We start from the raw sequence: 17322 nt of genomic DNA, 5'->3' as shown, positions 1-17322 counted from the left end.
TTCGAGTCATCTACACTGAAACCAAAAAGTTATTGCATGTATACCTCCTCATCTAAATTCCCATTCAGGAAGACAGTTTTCATATCCATCTGATATAGCTATAAATCAAAATAAGCTATAAGGACCATGAATATCCTCAATGATTCCTTAATTGAGATAGGGGAAAAAATCTCTTTATAATCAATGCCCTCTATCTGGGTGAAATCTTTTGCAATAAGCTTAGCCTTGTACCCCTTCACATGACCTTTAGAGTTTATTTTGGTCTTATAGATCCACTTACAACCAACAGGTCTAACTCAATCAGGTCGAGGTACAGGATCTCACACTTGATTCTTTGCTATAGAGTCAAGCTCTTTTTTCATGACATTGATCCAATGTATTGATCATTTATTTTTTATGGCTTTTGTAAATGTGAAGATATCATCATCAATATCTATAAAATCATTATACTCTTGCAAATATACCACATAGTCTGGATAGATAGCAGATTTCCTGATCCTTGTAGATCTCAATACAGGTGCTACAAGTGGTTCAAAATAAACTTATGTATCTTATTGTTGTTGTATATCTTCATCAACAACTTGCTCTATTTGAGATTAATGTTCATTGACCAAATTTTTTCTAACATTATCTAAAGGGACAATTATAGGAAAGACTGGGTTTTTATCTTTCGTAGGTATGAAACCTAAATCTTGCATTTTCTTAAAATCTATATTTTGAAATGCATCTATCCCAATAGAACCATTTTACAGAAATCTCATTTTATCTATGGTATATGAGGTGGACAATAAAACCCAAAGCCCTTTGATCTTTTTGGATAACCAATGAAAAATCCATTAATCGTCCTAGGTTAAAAAACTTTTATATGTAGGTTATACAATTTAACTTTTGCTGGATATTCCCATATGTGCATATATGACAAAGAAGGGTTTTTACATATCCATAACTCATAAGGAGTTTTTTTAATAGCCTTCGTAAGAACCTTATTCAAAATATGCATTGTTGACCTAAGAGCTTCACCCCACAAGGTCAAGGGAAGGTTTGAGTGATTCAACATCGCTCGAACAATTTCTTTAAGCGTAGAGTTTCTTCTTTCAGCTATACCATATTGATTTTAATTTTTTTTAGATTTCATGAACATTTAATTAAGGTTTTAAGGTTTTGTGCTAATTTTGTATTCAATTAGCATTAAGCATGATTATAATACTGACTCTTTTATAATAATTATTTTTTAAAACATATTGTTATTATAATTTATTAGTAATTATTTTTAAAAAATTTACCATGAATTTTTTGCCCACCCTAATTTATATTCTTGGCTCCACCATTGACAAAAACAATGATCAAACCATATGTTCACTACTTCCACGATTTGAATATTTGGTATATGGCCTTTAATATGTTTAGTATAATATATAATATACACAAATTACATAATCGGATCAATAATAAGCAAACGGGAATTACTAACAGATCATTAATAAGATCTCATTTTTCATGTTTGCACAACAGGATCAACAATCTTACACCTTGTTTTTGCAGCTAAAAATGATAAATTAGGAAAAAGTGAAAATCTTCTACAATGCAGCATGCATTACAGAATTAAGTGACTGTGATTTTTTAACATTAAAAAGCAATTCCTGGAATCAATTCTATTAATTGTCCATGATCAAACATTGAAGCATGTGTGACAATATTTGTATGTAGAGCAGCTTGGCAATAGGCTTAAGATCTCTGGAGAAGTTCTGGTATTCAAGAAAAAAGGGGAAAGGTGCTAAATGCTATAGCATAAACAAGTTTACAGGACCGTAATTTTTGGTTAAATTCATACCCAATTGATAATATGAATTCTTTCGCCTGATGGTTCAACAATAATAGGTCGCTTCCCAGAAATGAGTTCCAGAAGTACCACCCCAAAGCTGTATACATCACTCTTTTCATTCAGCCAATTGGTGTAGGAATATCTGCAGCAAATCAAACATAGTAAATTCTATTGGCAGAAAAAACCACAAAACAGGTATTGACATATAACGATAGCAACATATTCTACCAACATGAGACATTATACCAAATGATTTCTAAATGACCAAAAGCCTGCACACACAGCTACAACTGAATCCAAGAGATGCCCCATTTATCCTAGTAAAAAGTTCAAAAGAGAAAAGGGGATTTTCCCAAGAACAGCATTTCATGAGGCTGAGGATGAAGAACATGTACGCTCAGGCATCATCTGATGATATGCAGCACCTTCAGTATTAATCATATGGCATAAGTGCACAACAAATAGTTATCAGAGATTAAGCTAAGCTCTTCTATTGCATGCAAACTATAGACTGATTGAGAAACTCATTCAGTGTGTGTTTTTCATCAATTTTATTGTAAGTTCCTCTGACGTTGACAGAAAATATTTAGGCAATTTTTACATAAAGAAAAGAAATAGCACTCACTCTGGGTCCAGATAACCAGGGGTGCCCATAACAACAGTTGATATATGGGTAAAACCATCAGGCATACCCGACTTTGACATGCCAAAATCTGCAATTTTTGCTTCAAAGCTGTCGGTTAAGAGAATGTTGGCGCTCTTCACATCCCTGTGAATGATGGCAGGTTTGCACCCTGAGTGAAGGTAGCCCAACCCTGATTCATAAATCAATGATATGAGAGAGAGAGAGAGAGAGAGAGAGAGCTTGACCTTGAGCAGCATTAAGAGCTATTTGAAGCCTTTGATTCCAGTCCAGACTAAATTGTGCTTGCCCTGAAAGGAGAATATTAGTTTATGATTATAAACTTTTCTGTCATGTCTCTGAATCTCAATAATACATGACGTCGTTCTACTTCAAAATATAAATAAAATATCTCCAAACTTGTAGAAGTGATGAAAGGCACATCGTGCGGTTGCTACGGTTTTCTGACTTTGTCAAGATAATTACCTTGGTCTATCATATACTTCAATCAATTATTCAATGGTTTTCATTTGCTTTCAGTTCCCTGGCCACCTAACTATTCCAAGAATGGCCCATCTATTAGCTACCATGTATCAGCTGACTCGCATAACTGTCATGTCAATAACTCAAAAGCCAAAAACAACCATGCTAATTACTTTTTCATTTCCTTTTTATTATATTCTGACTGGGTACTGTCCATCGTTTGGATTAGAACAGAAGGCAGCTCCAAAACTCCAGTCATCATATTTAACCCAACACCATGGAATCCATGCATAAAAAAAAACATACATATTATGTAAATAGTCAGGTTCATCAGAAAATGTCAGAACTTCTCATAGAAAATACTACACAACTAGACTCCCAATTTGATGAGTGAATATGTTTGATAGGAAGAATGTCTTTCCATTAACCTAGAGTGCAAACTTCCTAACCATATCAAACCTGGAGGAAAGGAAGGAGCCGCATACAGCATGCTTCCAGCATTCAGAATACCATCAATTGAATAAATATTTGAAATAAAAAAGCTGCCTAGCAGGTATTTTATCAAGCTTTCTCTGCACCTTTTAAAATTCTGCATTATTGGTGGTCGATGATACCAGCAATATGGGAATGATTTCAGAAAAGGCAGTTACTTGACATCATAGTCACAAATGTCGTTCTTGGGATATTCTGGGGAAAGGAATTTCTCAGGATTTTTTTTTTGAGAGGGAGATCGGGATATTTTCAAAAAAAGAGTTTGCTCAGTAAAATTTAGGAAAAATCTTGGCAAGATAAAAAATAAAAACAAAAACAAATATATTGAGAGAGAGAGAGAGAGAGAGAGAGAGAGGTAGAGGTTGGTTTAAATAAATGCAATGGGGTGTTTAATTGCATTATACCATACCACCACTTCAATGGGACTACTAGAATAGCCCCATATCGAAGGAAGTGGAGGGATGACCCTCAGATTATAAAAGGTGGGTCCTTCCCCAAGTGGGCATGCCAGCTTTCAATGCTTTACAGCATTTAATGCATATTGCATAGACGTATTTTGCATCTTATTGTTGCCTTTATAGAAAAAAGTGCGATAAAATTGGGTGATATTTAATGCAAGTGATTTTCAAAAATATCTTATTTTAACAGTTGAAATTTAGTTTTTCAATTATATCACCTATCAAGTTAAACATGTCACCTATCAAGTTAGTATTCGAGAGCAATAAAAAGGTGAGAAAGCTTAAAAGGACTGAAATTGAGATGCTAAATGTGAACTCCAAGTAATCTGCCTACAGTGCACATGGAGAAGGTCCTCAAGATGTGTTCAGTGTTCTAGTGTAATCTCCATCTTGTTGGCTATGAGATGGGTGAGCATCTTCTATTGTAATCACCATCTCATCCTATTTCTTATGGCTTAGTACTGTTTAGTGACTTCTCATCACTTTCCAATGTAATTTTTTAGATTCTAATTAAATCAATGAATATTTTTCTTTCAAGAAAAAAATATCTCGCCGATATTTATGACTATGGTTGACATGAACATAGTGTCGCAAGTTCGGCTAGAGAAGTTGACCACCAAAAGCATTTCAAGGACTGTCATGACATCTGGATTGTTGATATTGTACAAGACTATATCAGCAATGAATGTTGAAAAAGAGCTAAAAGAAAAAAGTGCCCAAGACATGTCACTTGCAAGCAAAATGCTCAAAGTATCTGGGCACATAATCCAATGTGGACCATGTAAATTCTAACAGCTAGACAAAAGCCAATAAATGAGTGATATTTGCTATATTCAGTCTAATTCTCAAGTCTATTTAGATATTTTATATTTGACTACATCACATGTATACTCGTACTTTTCTTTGGAATTCTTATCCCATTACTCTGAACTTAGTTCCGTAAAAATGGCCGTATAATATAGCATACTGGTCTTCACTCCTTTCAAACAAGTGCAATGATGTAAGAGCTTGCTCCGGGGGTTTCAATTTATCCATGAGGCATCAAAAAGCTAATAACATCTGCCAGCAGTCTCCATGTCATATTGCAGCATTAGGACAGAGGTGATTGTAAGACCACAATACAGAATCAAATGTCCAAAAGATAGATCTAATTCCTAAGGACATCCAATTCTGAAGGGAGTTCAAATACAAGATCCATCGGTGTTGTTGGCTTGCGTGATGTATGTTTTCTTGAAAGCATCATGGAAACGAACTACACACTAAAATAAAGCAAATGACAGATTAAGGTGCATGAAGTGCTTACCTGATAAAGCTTCTCGAAGATTTCCTCGTGGAATGTACTCATAGATCAAAATCATGTTTTCACCTTCATCACAGTATCCAAAAAATGATACAAGATTTCTGTGGTGAATTCTTGAGAGCAGATCAATCTACAAAAGAAGCTGCTTGATGTCACTCATTTGATGACAGAACTTCATAAACAGCAAATAGAAGACGATGCAGCCATCACCTCAGTGTAGAATTCCTTGGAGCCTTGCCTGGATGCATCAGAAAGAATTTTAACAGCCACATCCTGATGATCATGTAAACGCCCATAGAAAACAGGGCCATAACCTCCTTCACCAATTTTCTGACTAAATTTTTTGGTCATCTGATCAACTTCTGAGTATGTGAATACTTGACAACTGTTGGACTTGTCTACTCTCTTTTGGCATAAAGTTGGTTCTTCACATGCAAAAACCATAAAAGGAAGATGGAAGTTGGAAACCAGAGTATGACCATAGAAGTGTACTTAATTAGAGGAAATAAATTTAATGCCAGTGTGGCAATTCGAAAATGAAGCACTTACGAGCTACATTTCTTTTCTTGAACTTTACAGCAATAATTAGAGAGGCTACCAAGAAGAATGATACTAAAGCTGCTGACACACTCGTGCCAATAATGATACTCTTATTGTTTTTCTTCCGATGATGGACGTCGCAGACACCCGATGAGCAAAGCTCTGCGTTGCCCGAAATACTGCACCCAAGTAGAGATCCAAGAGGAGATGAGACAGTAATGAAATAAAAGAAATCAAACATAGAAGAGGGTGGGGTGTGTGGGGAAATCAAACATAGAAGAGGATGTAATCCTTGGAAAAAAAATCAAATCGTTATGATGAGAAAGTTCCCCCCACACCCTAATGTGTTGAGAATCAATGCCCATTCCCGTAGAAAGCCTTTCATTTACATGAGAATGAAACAAACAAGCCTTAATGTGCCAGCCCCACAAGGCCTTCTCTTGCATAGCTGTTTCCAAGCAGTAAATAGGCTCACTTTCATTAGGAACGAAGCAAATTAAAAAAAGTTTTCTTCTGCAAATTGCTCCCAGCCTTATAGTCAACTTGTGCAGTAGTCCCTGCCTTATTGCAATCGGTTCCCGCATTTCTTGCCATTATTACAAACTGATTCTTCTTTCAACAGCTGTTAGTTCAACCACGGTTAACCATTCACCATGGTTAACTAGTCACCAAAATTCCCCTCGTCTGACACTTTTTCCGCAGCGACAACCTCTCTTGTTTCCTTCTTGTGTAGCATGGCTGGGAAGCCATGAGTGACGATGTGCTCTCTCTAATAACAACTCTCATCTCACCCTTCCTCTTTCAATTAGTTATTGTAAATCTCTCGATAAGGATAATAAAAGAAAGGATCAGGGGTGGACTCTAATCCTGTTTTGCCTCTCTCTCTCTCTCCCTCCGCCACTGTATTGCTGTTTGCAGGGTCGAACATCAGATTGGAGGACTCAATGTAATAGAACACGAGAGAGTACCTAAGAAAATGCATTAGATGCAAAAAAAGGAAATATGCGTCTCTGTGTCATCAACATGTAGTATTTCTGAACTATCTTTCAGGCCAAATAAACTGCCCTGTGAGAACTATAGACCAATTCCCGATCATAGCAACAACTTGGAAAGTTGTGAAGAGAATAACCTCAATGTAAGGCTTCCACTTTCCATTTTACGGAGAAGAGCATCAGGCACTGGACCATTGAGATTATTATATGACAAATTTCTGGATATTAAGAAGGCAACAAGGGTTAGTAAACCGAGCATGTAAAGAAATAAGTCTAAATTAGCTCTCAAATGGAACTGTATCAGATGCCGCCAAAAAGAAAAGAAAAGGAAGAAGCAAACTTACAACTCGCTCAACCCTGGTAGATTAGCAAGAAAGTCCGGTATGCTGCCCGTCAGGTTGTTTCCTGCCAAATTTCTTGGAACACAAAAGCAGGGAATTTTAGCCATTTAATAGGTGAAAATAGAATGCCTGAAGATTAGATGCTTTACTCACAAACTAACAATGGCGGTAAGATTGGCCAAACTTTTGGGGATCTGACCGCTTAATCCACTGTTTGATAAATCCCTGCAGAAATTAATTTGCCACCATCAGATCATGCTTCATATAAACAAAGACTTTGTACTTGTGAAACTGCTTATAGTTTCGTATAGGCAAGCATACAGTGAAGTAATCCTTGGGGATGTATCGTTGCTGCAAACCAACCCTTCCCAAGCATAGTCTAAAGGTAGACAAGGATCTCCTGTCCAGGCCTTGGTGATTTGATACTTGTTCATAATATCCATAAGAGAGCTGGCTGCACATTCATTAACGAATATTTTAGCAAAATATTGGGTCCTAGAAGTACTTACATTTTGCTTTCATGAAAAAGTGTAGCGTGAATCACATTCACAACTCAAACTCTACCCACCATCTCCATCATCGGTCAGAGAACTGGATAATAGCGTCACCGTATAAAGTTCAATGGCGTTTAGGATTGGAGAAATTAGCGTAGATCTTTTGGTTGGATTAAGCTGCACACTGTTGTTCTGAGATTGGTAGATGCTGGGGGAGCACACAGTTGTAGCATTTAGATATGAAGGTGTCATGGGTCCGTACCAATGTATGGAATCCAATGTGATGTCAAATTCTCTGGTTTCGTTGGCCTTCAGTTCTTGTAATTCTGCAAAATGTATGCACATGAACAAATAGGCATCTTCAGGTAAATTTGATTGTTCCCATAGTATTCCGTCACTGGAGTTTGGATTGACATCAGCAGTTTGCATCACGACTGTTGGTGGCTTATATGCATCAGTTTCAGAAGAAACATTGTTTGAGGTGCTAATGGGGGTAATGGGGGGAGAGGTTCCAGGAGGGATCCAAAAACGATCAAAAGCATCATCTGGGTACCTGGATACACAACCATAGTTCACACACAGACAAGCCCATTCACCATAAATTAATAATGGTATTTCATAAGAAAAGATAGGATAAATTCATAATGATATGTAATCGTACTACTGACATCGACGAAGGAAAAAAAATGAAAATGACTCTATTACCCTTAAAAAATAATGGTATTTCATAATATATTCGCAAACATCGCATATGGTTCTTCATTTAATTTGTGGTATTGATTTTAGATGGTTTGTAGGGTTTTTTAAGGTATTGATTTCAGACGGTTTGTAGGGTTTTTTAAGAGGACAAGGATTTAGGAATTTTGGATTTTTACATTTTAAATTCGTACATTGAGTATGATAGGTTAAATTGGTTTGACCATAACACCTTATTTAGGATCAAATTGAGATGATTTTTTATTTGTTGAAAAACAAATATCTTTAACTTTAATTTATCTTTTAAATGTAAAAATATTTTAATATTTAAGTAGTAAAAAATGCATTCACCTTATTTAAAATTTAAGATTTTGGTTAGATAAGTCACCTTGTTTTTGTATAACTCTTTACTTTAATATTGTATTGACCTGACTTTTATGAGGGTCAGAATATAATTGAAGCAAGATTTGTCTTATAAAATTTAAAAATATTTTGTTTTTGTAAAAAAAATAAAATAAAATTATTATAATTAAAATTAAGATATTACACCACCATCATTTTATCACCACCATTATCCATTGTCATCGCCCACCCATACTCAGTAATCTTCTTTTCTTCTTTATCATAATTAAAATACTAACGATCCAATCAAGATCCCTCTTTATAAAATGTGCTTAAATTTACATACATAAGTAAACAATAAATAAGTGTTCACATAATATGGTGTTGCGTCATGAATGGGTGGCTGTAGTGGCACTGCATATTCCGTATCACCACCAAAAAATGCCTTATAAATAAAAAATAAATTCCAAGAGGGCCATTCTTTTTTTTTATGACGAGGAACCTTAACCCAAGCGAGAAAAACCCTGGGTGGGGCCCCACGGCCACCTTACTGTACATGGCCCATCTCTGAAAGATATGGATACACCACCCCCACTGGCCTAGTGGGCGATCCCAACAGTGAACATGTCATGCAGTTTGTAAAACTTGGATGGGAAGTCGGGCAGTGCATTTAACTTTCATTTCATATAAAATGGTTGTAGTTGTTCGTGTCAGACTTGTGAAATCATGTAAGGCTAATGGGTAGTTGCATTCTTATTATTTAGCATTATCGTAAAAGCATTTTTATACAGTTCATTGGTGTCATGGGCTTATTTTTCTCAATAGGCCAGTGCGGCGCGAATTACTGTCACAACCCTTTCAATCGCTCGCTCGCAACTAATTTATCATGAGCATAGAATGTTTCACAAACCAATGACGTGTTAGATTGCCCAACCTAGCCAGCCTAATGTCTAAAGGTCGCGCACCAACACTTTTTCATTTGCTGAATCATTTTATTGGCCCTGCGCACTACCCTTTGCGTAGCTACCTAGCGAAAGTTGATCAAATACATTTTCAAATACGTATTCTATCTAGTTCATGTCACTTAATGCATAATTGTCTCATACCAGTTATCACTTCCAAAAAAAAGTACAAACTTTGCCTTAGCCTTGCATGCCTTGAAGCGTATTGCAACTCTATATGTAGACTGCACCAAACCTCACCACTTAAGGAACAAGACTTTGTGCCTCCAAGTCAAAGACCAATTGACGATTAAACACCACAGCGAAAAGCATCACCCAAACTCATTCGTCGGTGCCTAGGCATTCACTCATCTAGCCCCGAGTCACCATACTCGGTTGGAATCACCTAATGTAATCATTGAGAAAATTAGCCCTAACTCACATGTACCTTCGTGCAACCAACCAAATATGCATGAAAATTTCTGCAAGCTGATAGGTCCTTAACCAAATCTCCAAAAGCAACATCCTCTAATCCGCTGACACTGCTTAACCGAACAATGCTCCACATATGTGCCGTCATACAACGATGCACTAACGATGATACCATTGTCTATCGCTTGCAATGCGACCATCAAACTTTACTGATCAAGCTAACACATACTACGCGTTCTCACACTTGATGCATTTTCTACTCAGTAGAGCTTCACATTGTACATGTCTCATTTCGAAGGATCGACTCGGGACATTCTCTCTCACCCAAATGATTGTTCGTCATCGACAATGTTGGTGCAGGTAAGAACATAGTCTTAACTTATATGTCAGTTTTTCTTTGTACTTATCTTTGATCTAATTATTTTTCTCACCCTACTCAACTTGTTATGGTTTTCATCTACCATCATCGCAACCATTAACACGTCAAGTCGCATACCTTAATCCACATTCGATTATTTAGATAATAATCTTTCGTTCTATCAACATCGAACACTCTTTGCTCATGCGACCCTAGTGCAGTCTCATACACAAGTAGGTCATCTCTCACATGACAAACTTATCGTCATCATGCTCATAGAAGGGGGTGCCTTTTAACCCCAACAAGGGAAATTCCAAGCCCTTCGTGGTCCTTGCAAAGAAAGACGATCACCAATATGTGCCGTAGAGATATCAACTCTCTTAGGCACCAACTTGCGGTTTTCCAATGATCTAACTAGTTCTCAAGTAGGAGATGTCGTCTTGCGTATCACTCCAAAGTAGTGCTTCAAAGTGTCTTCTTGGGCACTTGTCTTTACAAGGGCACCTTGGCCCAATGCTGCAACTCTCATCCAGAGCTAGCATGTTCTAACTCTATCCTAGAGTTAGCAAAATATTCTTGTAGGAACCAAACTAACGAGACACACACAACAACTCTTTCACACACGCAATCAATAGAGAAACTGCAAACTTAAGGGATCAAAACAATGAACATTATACTCAACATGGGCACTCTGCTAACCCACAATCCTGGGAGAGAATATAAAAGTTTAGTTGAGTCTCTTATACCCAAAGGTGCAAATTCATCCAGCCGAATCCAACGTGTATTCTTTACATGCATAAGGCAAACGTCAAGCTCCACCAATGGGCTTAATGCACAACTGGTAGGAATCTTTCGCTTATTTGCGTTCTCTTAGCCAACATAACAACAACCTTGCACTTCTACTTACCATGGTCAAGATGTCCCATAATATCTTGCTTCTATGTTCGGCCAACCGCACTTCAGCTGTGCAAATTTATATAACTAAGATAAACAATCAGTGTCCTCTTCAGTATCATACACAATGAACAACAAGGTCTTTGTGAATCTTTCTGTTATGATACTAATTTGTCATGAGCCTATTTTTCTCAATAGGCCAGTGTGACGTGATTGTCCTTCCTTACCACCACAAGCCTTCTAGTCGCTCACTCATAACTAATTTGTCACGAACACAAAATATTTCGCAAACCCGCGATGCACTAGACTGCCCAGCCTAACGTGCAGAGGCCGTGCACTAACACTTTTTCATGTGTTGAATAATTTCATTAGCCCTACGCACCACCCCATGCTCAGTTGCATAACGAAAGCTGATCAAGCACATTTTCAAATACATATTTTATCTAGTCCATGCCACTTAGTGCATAATCGTCCCATACCAACGATCACTTCTGAAAAAGGGTACAAACTTTGCCTTAGACTTGCATGCCTTAAAGCGTATTGCAACTACATGCACACACTATACCAAACATCGCCATTCAAGGAACAAGTCCTTGCGACCCCCAATTCAAAGACCAGTTGATAATTAAACACTATAATGAAGAGAACCACCCAAACTTATTAGCTGACACTTAGGCATTCACTCGCCTAGTCCCTAGTCACCATACTCGGTTGGAATCACCTAATGCGATCCCTGAAAGAATGAGCCTTAACCCACATGCACCCCCGTAAGACCAACCGCTACACGTGAGAATTCCTACAAGCTGAGAGGTCATTTACTGAATCTCTAAAAGCAGCATCCCTCTGATTCGCTGTCACTACTTAACCGAACATTGCTCAACATCTGTGTTGTCATACAATGATGCACTAACAACGATACCATTACCTATTGCGTGCCATGCTACTACCGCACATCACTGATCAAGCCAACACATACTGCGTGTTCTCACATTCAATGCATTTTTCACTTAGTAAAGCTTTGCACTGCACAAGCCCCATTCCGAAGAATCGACATGGGATATTGAGGGCTTTTTCTTTAATAAAGTGTAGGGGTGTAACTGGGTTTTAATCAGGTTTGAGTACCGATTCTGAATTAGGTCTAAAAGTAAGGCTCAAACCCAACCCAATCTAATTCGGATTTGGGTGCAATTAGAAATTGTGAATCCATATGGGTTAACTGGTTTGAGTATATATTGGGTCAGGTATAACCTATACCGGGTCAGGTCTTTAGTAGACCAGTTTTGATTCAAGTTGGATTTAGGTTTGGATATGAATGAAAAAAGTAGACCCATATAGGTTAATGGGTTGAGGTTTCAGCTCAGGTCTTGATTTGATTTTTTATTCTAAACCTATTTATTAGACAATAAAAAATATATAAATTAATAAAAACAATTGTTTATTAAGATGATTATACATTCACGCTAACCAAACACTTTAAGTTGAAATAAAAAACCCTACTATATATCATATTCAAAATATATCAAATTAAATGAGTTTTCAAGTATTATTCTGGGATTCAGATCAATCTTATAATTTTCAAGTACATGCACAAATGAATTAAGGTTTAAATCATTAAAATACAATGCATATTAATTCTAAGTTTATCAACGTGTTTAAATATACACTAAAATCTGTTTGGACGGAGTATACCTAACCCGGTTACACCCCTAATAAAGTCTGTATGTTGGACAGGGATGGGGCCCAATTGTTCTCACTCATTCGCCCGAGTACTCACAACGTACGGAAATGGGATTTGGAGCCCTACAATTTATCCTTATCTTGCACAAATCTGAAAAGAGCGAAAATTTTGAAAACATGAAAGTAAGGGGTAGGAATAGGATAGATGACGAATTGGGATAAGGTGCAATCACATGGAGTTTGTTTAATGTGCCACTGATCACCCTTCATTATGATTTGACAGGCTGCACACCAGCAAATGAGGGTGATTGGTTGCAGGATCACATTGCATTTGTGCAGTGTGATTGCACCTGATCTGGCCTCGGTACTCGCAAGGGCTCTAATAAGTAAGCTTAAGGCTTCCAACTTAAGTCGAGAATTCGAATTCGAAGTATTAGTAAGAGTTTTACGCTGTCAATACAGACATGAATCTGGAGTCAAGGTGATACAATTCAGCCTTTAACAGAATGTTCAAACTATAACTGTGGTTTTTCCATGTTAAAAAAAAAACATGATGGGTTGGCCTGGTATGGTGTCTAACTCCAATTCTCTTTCTCTTCTTTTCTTGTTTCTTTTCCTTCTTTTTGCTTCCCTCTTTTCTTTTTCTACTTTTTTTCTTAGTCAGTTTTTTTCCCTATTTGTTCTTTTTCTTCTTCTGAGGGTTTTTTTATAAGGTTTTTTAATTATTTTATTTTATTTTATTTTTATTAATAATGAGTTTTTCTTTTATTTTAATGATTGAGGGGTTTTCTTTGAATTTTATTGATTAGGTTTTTTTCGGGCTTTGAATCATATATATTTAATTAGGGCTTTTGTTACTTAATTTTATTAAAGCTTTTGTTAGTTAATTTTATTAGATTTTCCTTTGATTTGATCAGGGCTTTGAATCAAACATCTTCAATTAAAGTTTTAGATATTTAATTTGATTAGGACTTATTTTCTTTGATTAGGGTTTTGAATAAAATTTCTTTAATTAGGACTTCTGATACTTAATTTGATTAAGGCTTTTCTTGGAAAAGAGTTTTTATTTTATCTTCTTTCAATACGGCTCTTTATATTTCATTTTATAGTTTATTTATAGTTTTTTTTTACTTATAGTTTACTTTTCCTATAGTTTATGATTTTATTTATTTATTTATGATTTATTTCTTGCATTTTAAGGTTTCATGATTTATTTATAGTTTTTGCATTTGTATATAAAAAATATAAATTCTTATTTTTTCAGATTATGTAAAATTTAAATATTTTTTTTGGACTTGGATCCAATTCGAGATCCATATTTGAGGATAAAATCCTAAACTTTTCGATAAACTTTCTTAATTAGATCCAATATGACAATCATTAATGCATTTATATATTAAAAATTTATCAATTCTTATTTATTCTCAAATTATTGAAATTTTAAATATTTTTAAGTTTTTAGATCCAATCTGAGATCCATATCTGAAGTTGAAATCCATAATAAACATGTTAAAACACTCATATGATTGGATGGATATAGTCTATTCAAAACAAAGTTAACCAACCCATTATTCATAGGTATCCAAGTTGTCGGCACAACATAAAAAGCAAACGCTTGAAACACAACTTCTTGTCCAACTGAAACTAACGTTGGACGTAGTTGTTAGAGAATAGACTATATCCAATCTGGAGAACCAAACAAACATACCTAAAGTAGCCTAAAGGATGCAACCAAATTTAACTAAAAACAACATTTCACATAGTAACTAACACACCTGGAGAAACTTCCGTACTGTGGCCCGAAATCCAATCTACGCCAAGTATGCAAGGCCAATGTATCATTAACAACAGGATAAATAGCATCCCCCAGAATAGGCCGAAGCTCTAAGGCCGATATGAAAGGTGCACCAGTACTTGTTTTGCAGAGGCAAACATGCAAATAACTCCTCGTTGGCATAACTATGAATTCATACTCATTCCAATTTGACTCTAAAGGAATGACTGTTTTGACAAAGGTGACTCCCAAATACAAGTCGAACAGAGGTATAGAGTTCAATCCATCGTAGTTCCCATAAAAGAATGAAGTCCGAATTAAATACTTAGTTCCCGGAGTGACTGGCTGCAGCCTGTAACAATTCCTCTTTCCCTTTGGGAAACTCCTAAGTTGCTTGACGTATTTCGGCATTCCGTTAATACGAGGGGTGGAGAAGGAGACAGTTCTAATTTCCCCAAATTTCATAAAATTGGAATCAGAGACATAGGTGATTCCGGTGGTACTATCCACATAACTTTGTTCCCGACTGCCACAGTCGATGCTTATGAATCCTGCGCGTTTTTTAATGAGAAAAGCTCAGAACATAAGGACTCGATTGAACTCTATTTCAAAATTAATACACCTTAAGGTTTAATTAAAATTATTTGAGGAAAAAAATAGAGTACAAAAGAATGATATCAATGAAGAAACTGGAGTCTGATTCTTATGGATATCTGGAGCCTGTTATTTTTCTCAAAGAAAATATATCCATAATCAGACTTTCATGTTGGTCATGTCAGAGGATATAATTCCTTTGGCTTATCCAGAACTGGCACAGCCAGGACAGGCGGAGAAGCGAGAAAAAGGCTTCCACTGAATTGAATAAATTTCAACAAACACCTTACCCAGCTCGAAACCTAATCCTGGATCCCCTGGCCAAATCATCGCATCATCAAGAAAGAATTGCAGGGGGGGGGGCGGGGGTTCCAACAGTTTACCTGAAGGCTGCCCTCGGGCAAGAAACAGATGAAGTCCCCAAAAGAGGGAGCAGAGGATCACCGGAAGCATTGCTCTGGTCTCTGAGATCAAGGCGGATCCATGCCCTCACTCTTTTCTAGGGTTCCTTTAAATTTAAAAAATCCCGACAAAATTGAATTGAAAAAAACAAATGTTATCGGGTTAGGGGTATGCCAACCCGTCAACCCGTTTGACCCATTTAATAAACAAGGTTAGGCGAGCGAGTCAACCCGTTTACACAAACCCGTCAACCCGCAACCCATATATATATATATATATATATATATATATATATATATATATATATATATATATATATATATATATATATATATATATATATATATATATATATATATATATATATATATATAAACTTATCGTGTTACTCCGGTCGATTATCGTGTCTATGTTATCGGGTTGACCCGTTTAATAAACGAGTCACCGTGTCATGTAATCGTGTCGTGTTGACCCGACCTGTTTATTAAACGGGTTAACCATGTCATGTCGGGTTGCCCATTTAATAAATGGGTCGTGTTTGTGTTTGCCACATCCAACCCGTTTAATAAACGGGTCGTGTTCATGTTGAGGTATTCTGACCCACCGACCTGACCCAATTGCCACCCCTATGTGAAATATGGTACATGTTACCTGTTATTATGGGATTTTGTCATTTTGTGAAATATTGGTATATGATATATTTCATACAATGAAAGTACTTATTGTAATGATTTAAAACATGTAATATGTTATGGAAAAAAGAATATTGGACATTAAGGTTATGGGATAGAGTTTCAATTTCTAAGAACATGTGTTTATTGTGAGAAATACATGCTTCTACCTTGGGAGGGGAGATCATGTCGTGACATGAATTATCATGATGTGTCTCTATGATAGATTGTTATCCCTGGAACTGTTATTGTGTTTATATAATTGCATGTTAAACATTAGTCAATAAATGCACATTTAACATGTATAAAACACTAACAATGGTAAATGAACATAAAAGGAGTAAATAATGTGCCTAGGGCAACAATGCAAAAAGAGTTAGGAACTCTACCATGGGGCAACTTGCTTTAGTGATAACATACTACAAGTATGATGAATCAATGGCAGTGACTCTTTTCCACCAAGATAAGATTTCACCGCTATTGATAAAGCAATAACGATGAGATTTTTGTCTTCGCTAATTAATATGTAATAGAAGAGACATAAATATCTTTCTGTTACTACTTTACTACAATAACGAATCTCGTTGATATTAGCTTATCAATAATAGTAAGCTAGATATCTCCTGAAATGGCTTGCTCTTGTGCACGTCTTGCTGTTATAGGCTTTTAGCGATAATTAAGTCACTGTTATAGAGTTTATAAATAATGTCAAGATTTACCTGTCATTAGAATGTGTCGTTAAAACACTTTATGAATATATTTAATGGTCAGAAGGTCTTGTTGTTATAGATCAATAACAATGGCAGTTATGTCACCGTTGTTGGGTTTTAATATATAATGATGATAGTTATGCCATCACTATAGAGTTTATAAAATAGGACATCATATTTATCTTTCTTCCTGTGATCTCTCTCTAGCCCTCCACTCGATGCTAGATTGTGGTCACCCTCCACAGAGTTTTATAGATTTATTTACTGTAGATTATGTATTCTAGGAC

General features: G+C 36.2%; 1 protein-coding gene across 2 annotated transcripts in view; it reads right to left on the bottom strand.

Moving 5' to 3' along the window:
• The window catches only part of LOC149813931 (putative LRR receptor-like serine/threonine-protein kinase At1g05700), a 29760-nt gene extending 13971 nt beyond the window's left edge, over positions 1-15789 (bottom strand). For both annotated transcript variants that reach the window (XM_089991369.1, XM_089991368.1), the window contains exons 1-13: positions 15636-15789; positions 14660-15209; positions 7619-8097; positions 7372-7504; positions 7204-7275; positions 7054-7125; positions 6847-6927; positions 5727-5896; positions 5388-5602; positions 5181-5307; positions 2693-2755; positions 2448-2637; positions 1832-1964 (exon numbers count right to left, since the gene is read on the bottom strand). In XM_089991369.1, coding sequence (XP_089847495.1) covers positions 1832-1964; positions 2448-2637; positions 2693-2755; positions 5181-5307; positions 5388-5602; positions 5727-5896; positions 6847-6927; positions 7054-7125; positions 7204-7275; positions 7372-7504; positions 7619-8097; positions 14660-15209; positions 15636-15705 — 2355 coding nt within the window. In that variant the 5' untranslated portion in view covers positions 15706-15789. The remainder of the gene's footprint in view (positions 1-1831; positions 1965-2447; positions 2638-2692; positions 2756-5180; positions 5308-5387; positions 5603-5726; positions 5897-6846; positions 6928-7053; positions 7126-7203; positions 7276-7371; positions 7505-7618; positions 8098-14659; positions 15210-15635) is intronic.
• Between the last annotated feature and the right edge of the window lie 1533 nt (positions 15790-17322).

This window comes from Nuphar pumila, chromosome 16 (assembly GCF_984573655.1).
Source record: "Nuphar pumila chromosome 16, dmNupPumi1.hap1.1, whole genome shotgun sequence".
Lineage (NCBI taxonomy): Eukaryota > Viridiplantae > Streptophyta > Magnoliopsida > Nymphaeales > Nymphaeaceae > Nuphar > Nuphar pumila.
Note: the sequence above shows the minus strand (reverse complement) of the source record. Positions and strands in the feature narration are given on the sequence as shown.